This window comes from Columba livia, chromosome Z (assembly GCF_036013475.1).
Source record: "Columba livia isolate bColLiv1 breed racing homer chromosome Z, bColLiv1.pat.W.v2, whole genome shotgun sequence".
In the NCBI taxonomy this organism is placed as follows: domain Eukaryota; kingdom Metazoa; phylum Chordata; class Aves; order Columbiformes; family Columbidae; genus Columba; species Columba livia.
This window is the reverse complement of record NC_088642.1, coordinates 2,022,534-2,038,218: the sequence shown is the minus strand read 5'-3', so window position 1 is coordinate 2,038,218 and position 15,685 is coordinate 2,022,534. Positions and strand designations below refer to the sequence as shown.

Genomic DNA, 15,685 nt, shown 5'->3' with positions numbered 1-15,685 from the left:
GGTCTTAGGACATGATTTGCAGAAGTACTTTGGTCTCTAAATACGCCTTATCTGCCATTTTCTACAAGTTTTCAGTATAAATGAAGTTGCTACTCCTCTAGTAAATTCTAGTAGACATCCACCTGCCATCAGTAGGTGTCTAAGCCCTTTTGTAAATCTTGCTTTTAGTGAGTAATAAACATACGGGAATTTTCTCAGTTAAATTAAACATACTTGATACACAATAATATATCTGAGAAGCAATAGGAGCGCACAGTTAGGATCGCTACCTTTTATTGTATGGATTATACCATGCAGGCACGCTTAGAATAATAAAACCCAGGTTTTAATATCACAAAGAGTAGGTACTTGACTGGTCTAAAATGCCCCATCTGTGATACACCGATCGCACGCGGGATCACGTTCCACGGATGATGCAAAAGCTGCTTAAAGAGTTAACGAACTTCACTTCCTAATTGACAAGCTCGTTAAGGGAGAGCAAACAGGGTTAGGCAACGACTTACAAGGAGTCTTCTGTGATTCGGCTCTTGTAGAAACACGGGCCCGATATCCAGATGTGAACGTTGCACTTGGATTCACCCAAGACCCGACAAAACCACGTAGTAGTAGGAAACAAAACACCTCACCAGAGGCATTTGGCATCAATGAAATCATTAATTATCTGGTAGGAGATAGTTTTATGACCTCCATCTGCCCAGGGCCTGTCCACAGGTTTGATAATATTGTTGTACCACTCTAAATATTTCTAGCTCAAAAGCCTAACAACAGTTGCACGAAGCAACTTGATTTTTAAAGAAAACCCTGCTTTATTATAACTGAAATAACACAAGCATGTGCAAGAGATTTTACTTACATTGTTTTTAAGACAGAGCTGCAACGTTTTAAACCACCGCAACAGAATATAAAGCAACAATTCTCATGCATCATGCCCCTGCTGCTCCTATCCGGGAAAGAAAGGCACAATGTAATTCATGGAAGTATCAAATCTAGACTTTCTGCTTGTCGCAAGCTCCGTACATTTTGCATATAGCATAACTCCTATAGTTCATCCACAGATTTGACATGAAAATCTAAATCCTTAATAAATTAACCATGACATTTATATTCCCACAATGCAATTGCTAGTTCTTCAGCAAGATCAAGAACAGCTACAGTTTAGAAGGTGAAAACGTGAAGTATGATATAGTAGTCAAACTAAGATGCCAAGATACATTTACCTTCCTAGATTTATTAAGAAGTTATTTAACCTAAAAGCTAATCACATCAAAGAGATGAAAATTAGTTCCAGTGAGGAAAATAAAGAACATTTTTCAATTAAGAATGCGCTAGCTGCCATTTTTGTGGCAAGAGACCCTCTCCTGTAAGTCATAAGGGGTGTTTGTTTCAGCTAAAATGTGCAAAGGAAAAAGGTCTCTAAGTGAGAGAAATATCACCAGTTCATATTGGACACAAGGGAATAATTTCATCACGAATTAATTCCTTTAATCCGTTTTCTTGTCAGAAACCTCTGAGGATCTCTTTGCGGCAATTCCATTTGCGACCCCGTTGCTTTCGAACTGCAAATAAAAGGCAGAGTCATTAATGAGATGTCAAAAATAAAGGACTTCACAGCCAGAACGGTTACAGCTGGTGACAAAACTGGCTTTCAGAAGCAAGGGCAGCGAAGGAATCTGCACAAGAACCAAAGAGCTGGTGTCTCTTTTAGATTCACATCTTATCAGGGAGGAAATAGGGATCAGCCCCAGCCAGCATGGGTTTAGGAGGGGCAGGTCCTGTCTGACCAACCTGGTCTCCTTTTATGAACAGGTGACCCAGCTGGTGGATGAGGGGAAAGCCGTGGACGTGGTCTATCTGGACTTCAGCAAAGCCTTTGCCACTGTCTCCCATCATATACTCCTGCAAAAGCTGGTAGCCCATGGCTTGGGCAAGTGCACTCTCTGCTGGGTTAAGAACTGGCTGGAGGGCCGGGCCCAGAGAGTGCTGGTGAATGGGGCTGCATCCAGCTGGCGGCCAGGCACTAGTGGTGTCCCCAGGGGTCAGGGTTGGGTCCGGTCCTGTTCAACATCTTCATTGATGATTTAGATGAGGGGATTGAGACCATCATCAGCAAATTTGCTGCTGACACCAAGTTGGGAGGGAGTGTGGAGCTGCTGGAAGGCAGGAGGGCTCTGCAGAGGGGTCTGGAGAGACTGGAAAAATGGGCCCATTCCAATGGGATGAAGTTCAACAAGGCCAAGTGGCGGGTGCTGCCCTTTGGCCACAACAACCCCTGCAGCGCTCCAGGCTGGGCACAGAGTGGCTGGAGAGCAGTCAGGCAGAAAGGGACCTGGGGGGACTCATGGACAGGAAGCTCAACAGGAGCCACCAGTGTGCCCAGGTGGCCAAGAAGGCCAATGGGATCCTGTCCTGGATCCAAACCAGCGTGGTCAGCAGGACAAGGGCAGTGATCCTTCCCCTGTGCTCTGCATTGGGGAGGCCACACCTGGAGTGTTGTGTTCAGTTCTGGGCCCCTCAGCTCAGGAAAGAGATTGAAGTGCTGGAGCGGGTGCAGAGAAGAGCAACAAGACTGGGGAAGGGACTGGAACACAAGCCCTGTGGGGAGAGGCTGAGGGAGCTGGGCTTGTTTAGTCTGGAGAAGAGGAGGCTTAGAGCTGAGCTCAGCACTCTCTAGAACTACCTGAAGGGCAGTTCTAGCCAGGTGGGGCTTGGTCTCTTCTCCCAGGCAGTCAGCAATAGGACAACGGGGCATGGGCTTAAACTCTACCAGGGGAAATTTAGGCTGGAGATTAGAAAGCAATTCTTCACAGAGAGAGTGGTCAGGCATTGGAATGGCTGCCCAGGGAGGTGCTGGACTCACCGGCCCTGGAGGTTTTTAAACTGAGATTGGCCATGGCACTTAGTGCCATGATCTAGTCAATGGACTGGAGTTGGACCAAGGCTTGGACTGGATGATCTCTGAGGTCTTTTCCAACCCAGTCCATTCTGTGATTCAGTGAAATAAGGGCAGAGGTAACATGTACAAATCTTTGCATTTTGTTAGAAGAGACAACTATTTACACTTTAGTGCTGCCGACCCCAAACTATCACTGCGTGTTTGATTTGGACTTTCCCTGTCGAGCTAAACACATTCATCTTACTTTATAAACTCCAAATTCATCCTCCTGATCTCTTTTGGCAGCGGAAGGCGCCCGTGGGTTCCCAGTGTCGCCTCCTTGACCTCGTTTCGGGGCAGGCGTTTCTTCCACCGCTTTCTTGGGCCACACGCGCTTCACAAACGGGGCGATAAGCGGGTAAATATACGGCTCGAGGAATTTCTTGTAGACCCAGAGGAGGATGGGGATGACGATACATGGAATGCACACCATGGTTTCTTCTTGTTCTGTCACAGAGCTGGTGAGGGACAAGAAAACCCAATGATTTAGGATGCCGTGAGCTAAGAAAACAACCTTAAATCATGAATAAGGATTGCAGTTGATATTTGAACATAAAAGTGTCTTTACTAAGAGATTAAAGTTTAAAAAATGCGGTGCGTTCCGATGTTATAAAGTCCTCAACAAGGGAAATATTCATGTTTTAACCAAAAAAAAGAGTAGTGCTTGCATTAATCCATCATTCGTACAGCTGGAACTTAGTAAAACACATACAGAAATTAAAAAGGTTTGCTTAAGCCTCACCTAGGCGTTCCTGCTCCATGGGGGGATTGGACTAGATGATCTTTTGAGGTCCCTTCCAATCCCAAACATACTGTGATACTGTGAAATACAGTTTTATCAGTGAGCAGATATTAGCTCAGTTCTTACTATAACAAAAGGCTCAAAAGGTTTGGTTTTCACATTTTCTTTTTACTTAAGACGCAATTAAATGACAGGACTGACATCCATCTAATGGCTGATGAGCGGGTTGGCAAGAGGAAGGAGGAAAATCCTCATCAGGATTTGAAAACAGGAGAAATAAAGGAGAATACGGGTTACTGCCTTCCTCCCAAACAGGAGGAATCGCTTCATCCCACACTCATCCCATAAAATTACACAAATAGTACAAAATTTAATCCTTCCTTCTCTCCCCAAAGCAGGAAATCTTCAAAAATAGCAGCCTGAAATTTGTGATCAAAACAGGAGAAACCCAAAGCGCGGGGACGGAAAGGGAAGCAGGATTAGAACTGACCCTGTATTTGATATATTAGATTTAATATATCAGCCACTGCTGCACAGCACAGCTTTGCCCTTCACGTCCCTCTTTTTTAAGCCACCGATATCCCATATTCTCCCATTAAGCAGCAAAACAAAAGCTTCCTGGGATGGAGAACTAAGAGGCAGATGCACACGCTTTGTTTAGGATCAGTTTTGCTTTTAGTTTAAGCTGACCTAAAGATAATTTAGCCTCGGGACCAATTTCCAGTTGACTAATTCCACGTGTAGCTTCGGATGTAGTTTTTACGGGATTTGTTAATCCCTGAAATCAGAGAAGAAGCTTAAATTGAGACAATACAAATGAGGTTACTTGTTTAAAAAAATAATTCAGGTATTTTCCCTGCCACTATTCCTTAAATATTAAATTTCCAGCAAGATATTGTGGATTCATCCATTATAGAACAAAACAGCCCGGCTTGTCTCCACAGCCCCTTCACATCCAAATTCCTGACTAAAAATGAAGTCAAACCCATGCCAGATGCAAAATTCAGTGCAAATAGGTTGTAATATGTTTAAAAATCAGTCATTCTGTGCTATGTAACGCAGAGAATTATTAGGGGAAAATAAAACAAAACACAACCACCAAACAGGCAAATGGCCACATTTAACAGCAAGCGTATTCCTTTGTGATGTGAGCTTTTGTTTCTGTCAGGCACCATCTATTGGGTCAGCAAAGAACAAGCGTGACATTGTAATTTAAGTACGTTTGGGGCTTTTTGGTTTGGGTATTTTTGGTTTTTGGGGTTTTTTTTTAGAACTTGGTAGTTATACGAGTTATTATGAAACAGGAAAATAAAGCCTACGCTGACAAAAGGCCTTATTTTCTCTTTCCAAAAAGGATGAGCTCGTCTAAAAGGGCTCATTTCTGTGATCTGCTCCGTTTCTGATACCCTGATACCGTTTCTGATTCACCCCGCCCGCTCCCCACTAACGGAGCCGCTCCGGCCGCGCGGAAAGGAGCGAATGGCCGGGGCGAGGCCGGTCCCCGGGGACAACTCCAGGCCGGCAGAGCACGAAGGGACCCCCCGGGGAGGTCGCGGCCCCGCCGGTTCCCGCCCGGCCCCACTTACCTCAGCAGCGACCGAGCGCCGCCTCCTCCTCCTCCTCCTCCGCCGCCGCACCGGAAGAGCACGGCGCGCTTCCCGCTGACGCGAAGCGCAGACGCTCCACCAATAGAAGGCGGTGTGTGTGTCACGTGGCCCACGCCCCGCCCGCAGAGGGAGGTTCTGCCCCACGGTGAACGCGGCCGCCCCCGGGTCCTACCGCCCGCCGACAAGAAAAATAAACCACCCGGATTTATCTAAAATTCGCTTGTTTCGGGTATTAATAATATCCAGAGCCAGCCCTGAAACGCCCAAGAAGCGCACACAAGACTTGTAAAGTTTTAAAATTTATTTATGTACATCTCTGGTGGCAGATTTTACTCCCGCGCCATCAGCTTTTGCTTCTTGAGCTTCTTTTGGGAGATCTGAAAAAAAAAAACCAAGAAAACCCACAAAAAATGAGAAAACAGCAATAGTCTGGACCTTCCTAAAACAACTTAAAAGAAGTTTGAAGTCAGAATTTGAAAGAAGGCCTGAGGATTGTTAGAAATGTCTTCACCTGTTTACAAAACGATCCACTAATCGCATTTGACCTTAAGTGTCCTTACAGACTTCAAATCTCACCCTCACACATCACATCTGGGAGGGGGAACAAGAAACCAATATGACCCCCAAAAAGTTCCTTTTCTACATTCTCAAGGCTGTATTTACAATAAATATCAAGGTTGCTCAGAAATAATCTCCTTTTTTTCATGGGTGTTCCAAAGGTGTCCTAAGATAAGTCATCACAGCAACCCCGTGTCCTAAAAATCACCGAGTATTAAATCCCCGCGGTGTTTTGACAGAGGATACGAGTCGGTACCTTTTTCTTTTGAGCAACTTCTTCCTCTGGTTTGGGCACGATCTGCTCCTTCTCGGTGAGGATCATCTCGATGTGGCACGGGGAGCTCATGTAGGGGTTGATCCTCCCGTGCGCTCGGTAGGTGCGGCGGCGCATTTTGGGAGCCTTGTTCACCTGGATGTGCTCGATCACCAGAGAATCCACGTCAAGACCCTGGGGTGGGAGGGAAAGATCCAAAAACCTGTGATTTTCCTCTTGGAATCAATCGCTTCCACAGAAGAAATTTTAATAATCACCTCCTCACGTCACTAAAAACAGCTTAATTTACACCAATGACGCTTCTATGTGTCACAGTGTATTTAAAATCACGCTGATGGCTCAGAAAGAGAGAATTATTCTTTCATGGTTACTCCAAAATATATTAAATTGTCATCACCGCCATCAAATAGAGTATATTGCAAAGATACAAACTGACCACGAGTTCAGAGATTTTTGGGGTTATTTAGTACATTTTAAAGAGACCTAAACCACACTTAGAGTGGTTAACCACGCACAAACTCACTGTCCACAAAGAGTTATTACTCACATTTCAGCACGAAACAAACCCTTCGCATTTAACACCATCCACCCCGCCCTACCTTGAGCTCCGCGTTGCTCTCCGCGTTTTTCAGCATGTGCAGCAAAAACTCGGCGCTTTTTTTGGGCCACCGGCCCTGCGTCCAGCCCCACTGCTTGGCCTGCAAGAGAAGGAACGTTCTTTTGTTTTTGACCTCTACACGCCGTTAACTTGCTATTAACTTGCTACTCCTACAAAAGCTGGGAGCCCATGGCTTGGGCAAGTGCACTCTCTGCTGGGTTAAGAACTGGCTGGAGGGCCGGGCCCAGAGAGTGCTGGTGAATGGGGCTGCATCCAGCTGGCGGCCAGGCACTAGTGGTGTCCCCAGGGGTCAGGGTTGGGTCCGGTCCTGTTCAACATCTTCATTGACGATTTAGATGAGGGGATTGAGACCATCATCAGCAAATTTGCTGCGGACACCAAGTTGGGAGGGAGTGTGGAGCTGCTGGAAGGCAGGAGGGCTCTGCAGAGGGGTCTGGAGAGACTGGAACAATGGGCCCATTCCAATGGGATGAAGTTCAACAAGGCCAAGTGGCGGGTGCTGCCCTTTGGCCACAACAACCCCTGCAGCGCTCCAGGCTGGGCACAGAGTGGCTGGAGAGCAGTCAGGCAGAAAGGGACCTGGGGGACTCATGGACAGGAAGCTCAACAGGAGCCACCAGTGTGCCCAGGTGGCCAAGAAGGCCAATGGGATCCTGTCCTGGATCCAAACCAGCGTGGTCAGCAGGACAAGGGCAGTGATCCTTCCCCTGTGCTCTGCATTGGGGAGGCCACACCTGGAGTGTTGTGTTCAGTTCTGGGCCCCTCAGCTCAGGAAAGAGATTGAAGTGCTGGAGCGGGTGCAGAGAAGAGCAACAAGACTGGGGAAGGGACTGGAACACAAGCCCTATGGGGAGAGGCTGAGGGAGCTGGGCTTGTTTAGTCTGGAGAAGAGGAGGCTTAGAGCTGAGCTCAGCACTCTCTAGAACTACCTGAAGGGCAGTTCTAGCCAGGTGGGGCTTGGTCTCTTCTCCCAGGCAGTCAGCAATAGGACAAGGGGGCTTGGGCTTAAATTTAGGCTGGAGATTAGAAAGCGATTCTTCACAGAGAGAGTGGTCAGGCATTGGAATGGCTGCCCAGGGAGGTGCTGGACTCACCGGCCCTGGAGGTTTTTAAACTGAGCTTGGCCATGGCACTTAGTGCCATGATCTAGTAAATGGACTGGAGTTGGACCAAGGCTTGGACTGGATGATCTCTGAGGTCTTTTCCAACCCAGTCCATTCTGTGAAATCCCCTTTTTAGCAAGCTCACATGTCAAAAATAACTCAATTTCGTTAATTACTTGACACTGCGAGTAGCTACAATGCTTACGCTAGAATCAAGTCTTTCATTTTAGATATAACATTAACAGACTGTTCTCAACATCATGTTTTTACCTGGGCGCATCTCCCGACTCCCCCGTTGTAGCGGCGGAAGGGGACGCACTGTTTCTTCAGGGTGACGTCCTTTAGGTACTTGGTGGCCTTGCGGATGTGCATGCCCTTGATGGCCTGTGCCGTCTCACGGGTGTTCTACAAAACAAACTATACTAAGCACTGAAGAATAATTAACAACCCTTCTTTTTTTCCTCTCTTTTACTACCTAATTTTCTAACGCTTGGCACAATTTCCACAACCCAATTTTAACCAACATCCAGATCTTTCCAAACAGCAAAATGAAGCTTGAGGATTTATAATTTTCATAACTCTTTTGACCACTGATCCAAAAAAAGGAACCTGAAGGATAAATTCTTATTAGAGCAAACCAAAATAAGTGAAATATCGCTATATTAACACCAAACAGCTGCTCAGCTCTGATCCAACACAATATTCCTTCCAAATGACCAAAAAGGGGGATTAAACAAGGAAAATAAATCTCTCATCTAACACCAGCCCGATTCCTCCTGGTAAACTGTGTTGTGAAGCTCTTTTAGCACACACCACGTTGGGTTTGTTCCTGTAGATTAGAAAACACTACAAACAGGTAAATAATAACCACACCACCCTACAAACTAAGTATGTCATGATCCATAAGACTAAAAGACACTTCCTTCAAAAAAAAAAGGCAAGACAAACCTTAAAACCAAATATATTTACACATCACATACCTTGAAATGCACTCGCAGGTTGGAGCCCCGTGACTTGCACGCTACGGGAAAAAAAGACCCATTTTAAGAATTAAAACCTCAATGGTTTTGCTAAAGACCTACGCGAACATCCACGAAAAATAAGGAACAACTCACATTTTGTGGGGTTCTCCGGATCCAGGGAGTAACGCACCATTTTGGGAGCTCAGCTGAAAAATAACAATATATATTAAGCTAACGAGATATACAGAACCTGCCAACAAAGAACTAAAGGAGCTGCTCAGAAATTACGCTTTTTTTTTCACAATTAAATCCAAAGGTGTCCTAAGAGAGTCATCACAGCAGCCATGGCCTCCCCAGGCCCTGATCCCCCCTCATCCCCGACCGCCGCCATCGCCATCTCCATCCCCCGCCCGCCCTCCCCCGCAAATACCCAGGGAGTCCGGCGAGGCGGACCGAGCCCTCGCCCCCTCATCGCCTCCCCGGGGTTCCCGGGGCGGGATGGCGGCGGATGACGACGGCTCCGTGTCGGACATGGCTGCCTCACCTCGGGGCGGCGGTGGGGAAGAGGAAGCGCAAGGCACGCCGGGAGCCGCGAGAGCCGTAAACTCTCGCGAGAACTCGTGCGAGATTTCCCGCCGGGCGCTGAGGGGCGGGCGGCGAAATGGCGCCGGGTGGAGTTCTCTGAGGGTTAAACCCATTGGTGTGGAGAGAAAACACCTGCTTCAGTCAGGAAACACTGATTAATGAGCCAAAGCGCAGTTTTATTACCCCCCAGCTCAAGGCCGGCGTTGTTTCAGTTTAGAAAGCAGCTGACTAGAGCGAGGAGCAAGGCTGAGGGCTGCAGCTAGATGGCGGCTAAGGATGGGGATACAGCAGCACCTGACAGGGTTGTCAGATCTAACCAAAAAGATCCACGGTTGTGAATTGCAACTGGTACTGCACCATTATTTGAAAAAAAAAAAAAATCACTTGTTAAAATATTTTGCTTTTTTCCATTTTAGGCTGTAACTAGAACTCTTTGGGAAGTTTGGCAAAGCGTAAAATCATAGAAGGTCCCGAGCCACAAGGATCATCGAGTCCAACTTCTGTCCCTGCGAAGTTCAGACTGTGTGTCTGAGAAAGCAGCGCTTCAATACAACCAAATCATTGACTCAAAGTGGTACCAGCGCCAGCAAAAGGCTCATTGAGAACAGCTCAAAGTGGTAAAAAGGATCAATATCTAACTGTGCTGCCAGTGTCTCATGTTCACACACCTCCCTGCCAGAAGAGGTCCTTTTTTTTCTTTTCTTTAAATTGTTGGATCTCGTTTAACACTAAAAAACCCGACGTTCAGATTTCGCTCAGGTGGGATGAGGAAATATTTGATCTGTCACAAATATTGAGGTGCCTGGGAACTGTAAAGCTCCAATTTTGACTGCATCTCTCCATTCACCTGCTTTAAAATGTGCCTTTTACTTTCCTTTCAAGGAGAAACTTCCTGCAAAGTCTCTTAAATAACTTTGAAGCCTCAATCTCGAAGCAGGGGAACCTGCTGGGGTGCAAGCAAGTATTATTTCTTCTTTTTTTATATACTTTCTGTAAAAAACCAACCAAACAAAATAGAGTTAACAGCCCACACCCACAAGAACGCTACTTTTTGTTTATAGATGCTTATTTTGAGATACTTCAAATGCGTCTTCACCAATGAACATTTCCATTATTATCCGTGGGATCAGAAGCCATTTGGCACACACCACCATCTCAGAGCAGAGGTATGTGAGGAAGGATCAGCACCGCCAAAATACACGCACGACAGAGTTTTTAAGCCAAGCGTTACGTGAAAGAAACCACAAAAGGCGTCTCCCTTAGGGTCCAATGACTTTGAGGAAACAATAAATATGTGAAAAGAGATCTCAGCGATGACTTCCAACACTTCCTTAGTGTTTCAGTTCTTCCTACAGAACAAGAACTGTCACGTTTCTCAGAGTGCCAAGTTTCCAGGTGCAGTAAATTAAAACTAAGAGAAGCTGAGCTCCTCAAACACATCCAAGGGAATCTCCTCTCACAGCCCACTTGGATGTAACTTTATTTCTTCATCATTTCTGCCCCCAGGACCTGCCTCCATGTAGGAGACCAGCGCTGGTGGAGAAACGCAGCGTCTTTACACGCAGCCGCATCTTCGCAACAGAGCACCGAAGCAACAAGAAAGTTTTTGACACCTGGTGGGAATTATCACATGGTTATCACGTTCATCAATCAAACCCCGAACAAGCAGGGCGGGTTTTTTGTTCCTTAAGTTTCTGTTTCACTGACACGTGGAACTGTTTATAATCAGCTGCTTGCAGGGGTGGAAGGGTAGAGGTAGGAGTGTCTGTGGATGGTGTCAGGAAATGAGCTGCACGTTTTCAGCTTTGTCAGGAGGTTCACGACTGAGGTGTCTGAGCATGTGCCCTCATTGAGATTTTACATGGATTATTATCTGCCTTGGACTTTTAGCTTGTGTGAGCTGACTCGATGAGAGCTTTTGCATCCTAAGCAGAAAATTTAGACATTTAAATACCAAATAACGTCCCAAAAAAACTCCAACATAGGAGGCATCTGCCTCCTAATCCTACTGGAATCTCAACTCCATGGGACTTTCAGCATGGCTCGTAGTGACAGGACAAGGGCTGATGGGTTTAAACTAAAGGAGGGAGATTCAGCTGGACGTGAGGAAGGAATTGTTGGCCCTGAGGGTGGTGAGAGCCTGTCCCAGGTTGGGCAGAGAGGTGGTAGATGAACCATCCCTGGAGACATCCCAGGCCAGGCTGGACGGGGCTCTGAGCAACCTGAGCTGGTGAAGATGTCCCTGCTCATGGCAGGGGGGGCACTGGGGGAGCTGGGAAGGTCCCTTCCAACCCAAACCATCCTGTAATTCCATTGTATGACTTTACCTTACACTCCCCTGGTGCCACTCCTCACTCAAAAGCAAAGATCCAGACCTGAACAGCTCCTCCGCTTTGTCCTCTGGAAGCTCCTGCTGGCAGCATCCTCCCGGGAAAGGCTCATCACAAGCACAGCAAAGATTTCTATCACCTCCTGAGGTCGAAAGCTGCAGAAAGCGACAGCGTCCAGCTTAACGCAGCGGCGTGGTGCCCACAGAATGCTTCCAGAATGTGGGAAACCCGCTTTCCATTTTCTTCCCTTGAGAGGTTTCCGAGCCGCATCCCGACTGCGAGGACAGAGGTTATTCTGCGGCAAAGGTGCTTCCACCCATCAGGTTTTCCGCCGAGCGTCCCGCAATGTGTTGGCTTCACACCTCTCTGCACCTGCTCCTGGGACTCTGCTAAAATCCCTGGGACAGACAGATCCATTGGGGCTGATAGGCCAAGCTTAACTCCGGTTTGTTAAAACACAGTACTGTGCTGTAGGAGAGGGGGTTTGACCTGTTCTTTGCACAGGAATGGAAACCAATTCCTCCGATTTTTCTGTAGATTTCTTGGCATTCATCTTGCAGACCCAGTTTTTGCAGCCCAAGGGTTACGTGGGGATATTAACCGTCATTTGCAAAATTACATACAAATGGGTTGCTTGTCCTAATGCTTAAGCAGAAAATCTTGAAGACGTTTTAAATTGAAACCAGCTTGAAGGCTGGAAACACTGAAGCTTTCCAGCCTTCAAACCTGTGCCTTCTCCCCCTGAAATTCTCTCTCCTGACCAGTCTACAGACTCTTACCAACAACCCCCAGAAGATGGGACTGACCACTGTCAGCAGGACAAGATGCTACAGGAGTTTTGTTCTGCATTGGTTATTCTGTCTTGGACCTGGGGGGTCCAGCCTGGAGAACAGGAGCTGAGGGGACACAGGGACACAAAGAAACGGCCTCAAGTTGCGCCAGGGGAGGTTGAGGTTGGATCTGGGAACAATTTCTTCCCCAAAGGGCTGTGGGGCATTGGAACAGGCTGCCCAGGGCAGTGCTGGAGTCACCATCCCTGGAGGGGTTGGAAATACACACAGATGAGGTTCTCAGGGACATGAGGTAGTGCCAGGGGTGGGTTAATCATTGGACTCAATGATCTTGAGGGTCTTTTCCAACCAAAATGATTCTACGATTAATACAGATTTTTTTAATATACATATGTGTATCTACAGGTATGTATGTGTACATATAGAAATCATCATGTCATAAGGGTATTATCTAAAACATATGAACAACCGGGATGCTTTTGATTCCCCGTAAGTCCCCCTAAACCACAAGCAATCCTTTACAAGAAGAGCTTCGCTACACACCCTTTATTTCTGTTATGTGTATACGGTACCCAGTCCAGCGGTGAGGAAATGGCCACGGGTGCTCGGCGTCACGACAGCGGCGTATCTGTCCTGACCGTCCCCGCTGCTGACGCGTGACGCCGTGGGGACAGCACCTTCCCTGGGCTGCTGGTGAGCAGCCAGCCAGGAGCGTGGGCAAAAAACCACAGCAATCGATGAGATTGTCTTAATTCTCAACATTTTTGGCATCTTCTCCTAGAGCAACAGGTTCATCCACCCCCTGCACGCCCAGCTAAGAGGGAATCGCTGGTAAAATAAACCTCCTCTGTGATTCAATAACCTTGTTGCTGAAGTTTGTGTTTATTCAGTGTGTTTTCTCGCCAACAGACCATTTACGCAGGTTGTGGAGGTCTATGACTGCTCGTTCGTGGATTTAATTGCCAGAAATGAACCAGCCGATTGCCTCGATTGAGTAAAGCAGTAAGTAAAGATCTGCCTGATCATAAACACTATTTGGGCTAAATTAAATCTCAGGCTTAGGTTTGCTCTAACCTGTCTGGCTCATAACTGAGAAGTACTTCAAATGTGCTTTCGGTTAACCAGAAATATCCCCGGAATGCGGGAGATTGCCCACAATTTGCATCCACAACTTAGGCACGAATTAAAGTATGGGAAATTCAGTTTAAACATTAAAGGTTTTTTTACCGTGAGGACGGTTGAACCCTAGAAGAGGAGGCTCAGGGAGGTTGTGGAGCCTCCATCTGTGCAAGTATTAAAAAAGCATCTAAAAAATAGCTTGGGCAAGCAGCTCTGGCTGACCCTGCGTTGAGCTGTAGGGTGATTGTTCTAGACCCTTTCCACTGGCCCATATAACCTCAATTTTTCCAGATCGGTGAATTCTGTCAACATTTCTAAAGCTGAGCGTGCTCTGTTTGATGAAAACCAGCCCCAAACTCCTTTTTTTGCACTGCATCTCCTAACCACGACGGATCAAAGATGATCCCCATCTCCTCTGTTATTATCTATCTTTTCGGGGCTGCCTTGGACAAGAACTTCTCTGGATCAGCTGATAAACCGTAATTAAACCTGGTTTTCTCTTCCAGGGGCCTCTGCACAGCAGAACCCAGGGCAGGACCCATCTCTGTCACCCCTGCAGCCCTCTGTGTTCTGCACCAAGGTGAAGATGCCCTCGGAGCCTGGAAAACGAGGTTGGATTATGTCTCTGAAGCAAAAGTTCCAGCCAGCAGACAGGTTTCTGGTCATGACATGCTGAGAAGCTACAGCCCTGAACATCTCTTCCCTTCTTCCAAACTTAATAAAACCCGCAGCAACCCTTCCAAGATATTCACTTATCATCCCAGTGCGCGATTCCTGTCTTCATTCTTTATTGTCTGGGATTTTCCCCCAGTTTCTGCTCTGACAATTGCAGCATCTTCCTCTCCGCAAGACAGAGATTTCCCCGCTTTGATTCCAAAGTCGCCTCTGAAGTCATCCCGCCCTCCTGGTTTGCTCCTTCCCTCCCTCTTCCGCTTATTCCTCTTCGCTCTTACAACAATTTGGACACAACCCCCCTTCTCAAAGCTTTCCCAGTCACGGGGAAGGTCATATGATGGGTCGGGACGGCTGGGCAAGGCTGCGACAGGCGCACGGGGCCCCATTCCGAGCGCATCTCCAGCTCCCACCGCATCCCACGGCCACCCCGGGACTCCGTCAGGTGCTGGACCCGCAGCGTGACGACAACTGTGTGACCACGGGGCTGCCGCAGGCCGTGGAATTGCGTTGCAAATATAAAAATGGAGTATTTTAGTGGGGTCTCGCACCCGTATCCCCCATCCTGCCCACGCGCAGGCCTCCCCTCACACCTACATCGTGCTCTGCTTAAAAAATAGCGCCTTTGCGACGCGTATAACCAACAGAACCCTCTTGTTTTCCTGTGCCCCGACCTTCGTCTGTCTGTCTGCCTGTCTGTCCTTGGACTGGGAGTTCCTAAAATGAACATCAGCAGTGTCTGTACGTCGCAGGCAGGAACACGAGTACAAAGTACTCAGACGTGCCCCGAGCTTTTCTTAACTAATTACAGAGCCACTGACTCTTCCTAATAAGAACAAGAAACACAATAAAATGGAGAAGTTAAGCAATTAAAACTAAATGGCCAGAGAGTGAAGCAGAGCCCGGTGGGGGACCTGCATCCTCAGGGACATTTAATTCTTTCCTATTTTCATATTTCACATGCATGTGATAAATGTCGTTACCTTTTCCTTGACGTACGACGGAATGAGACTGGATTCAGCAATATCCGATGAGTTTTCATATTAAAACGTGCAAGGTGGTGAAAAATCAAAGCAATAATATAGTAGGTGGAATAAAAGGCAACATCTGAGGAGAGCAGGAGATTCCAGCTCAAATTTGAGAAGGCAAAAGGTTCAAAGGAGAGAAAAAATGAAAAGCAAGGTGCTGGAGAACAAATTATACCAACCTTGGTGATACACAGCGTTATCTTGTGCTGCTTATTCCTGAGCCCCAAACTGTTTGTCACACTTTTTCTCTGAAAAACAAGATAATGTGTAAAGTCTATGTTTGTGGCTTAAAATAACATTCCCCTTTAATGTGAATCACAGTAAAATAATGGCAAAGAATCTCTTAACCACCAGAAAAAACCT

The 15,685-nt window shown here is 47.0% G+C and overlaps 2 protein-coding genes, 1 long non-coding RNA gene and 2 other non-coding genes across 7 annotated transcripts; 1 reads left to right on the top strand and 4 right to left on the bottom strand.

Annotated features, from left to right (window-relative positions):
• Window positions 1-256: 256 nt before the first annotated feature.
• Window positions 257-5,418, bottom strand: CZH18orf32 (chromosome Z C18orf32 homolog). Of its 2 annotated transcripts, none has more exons than XM_065046823.1 (3): window positions 5,261-5,418; window positions 3,138-3,390; window positions 257-1,556 (listed from the first exon to the last, which is right to left on the bottom strand). In XM_065046823.1, the coding sequence occupies exons 2-3, from the start codon at window positions 3,363-3,365 to the stop codon at window positions 1,482-1,484; spliced, it is 303 nt and encodes a 100-aa protein (XP_064902895.1). In that variant the 5' UTR covers window positions 3,366-3,390; window positions 5,261-5,418; the 3' UTR covers window positions 257-1,481. The 2 variants fall into 2 exon arrangements, with proteins under 2 accessions (XP_064902895.1, XP_021152484.2); XM_021296809.2 differs by lacking the exon at window positions 5,261-5,418 and adding an exon at window positions 3,675-3,747.
• A 146-nt stretch (window positions 5,419-5,564) lies between these two features.
• RPL17 (ribosomal protein L17) lies at window positions 5,565-9,442 on the bottom strand. 2 transcript variants are annotated; one of them, XM_065046821.1, is made up of 7 exons: window positions 9,342-9,442; window positions 8,951-9,003; window positions 8,816-8,856; window positions 8,106-8,240; window positions 6,713-6,811; window positions 6,096-6,287; window positions 5,565-5,658 (listed from the first exon to the last, which is right to left on the bottom strand). In XM_065046821.1, exons 2-7 carry the CDS (start codon window positions 8,988-8,990, stop codon window positions 5,611-5,613), a joined length of 555 nt encoding a protein of 184 aa, XP_064902893.1. In that variant the 5' UTR covers window positions 8,991-9,003; window positions 9,342-9,442; the 3' UTR covers window positions 5,565-5,610. The 2 variants fall into 2 exon arrangements, with proteins under 2 accessions (XP_064902893.1, XP_064902894.1); XM_065046822.1 differs by having other exon boundaries at window positions 9,228-9,353.
• LOC135577474 (small nucleolar RNA SNORD58) lies at window positions 5,958-6,027 on the bottom strand. Its single transcript, XR_010469287.1, has one exon. It is a non-coding gene; the product is annotated as a small nucleolar RNA SNORD58 (small nucleolar RNA).
• Window positions 9,070-9,139, bottom strand: LOC135577473 (small nucleolar RNA SNORD58). Its single transcript, XR_010469286.1, has one exon. It is a non-coding gene; the product is annotated as a small nucleolar RNA SNORD58 (small nucleolar RNA).
• A 1,141-nt stretch (window positions 9,443-10,583) lies between the features above and the next one.
• Window positions 10,584-14,264, top strand: LOC135577391 (uncharacterized). The gene is made up of 4 exons (XR_010469153.1): window positions 10,584-10,777; window positions 10,889-10,998; window positions 13,413-13,505; window positions 14,129-14,264. It is a non-coding gene; the product is annotated as an uncharacterized LOC135577391 (long non-coding RNA).
• The last annotated feature ends 1,421 nt before the right edge of the window (window positions 14,265-15,685 follow it).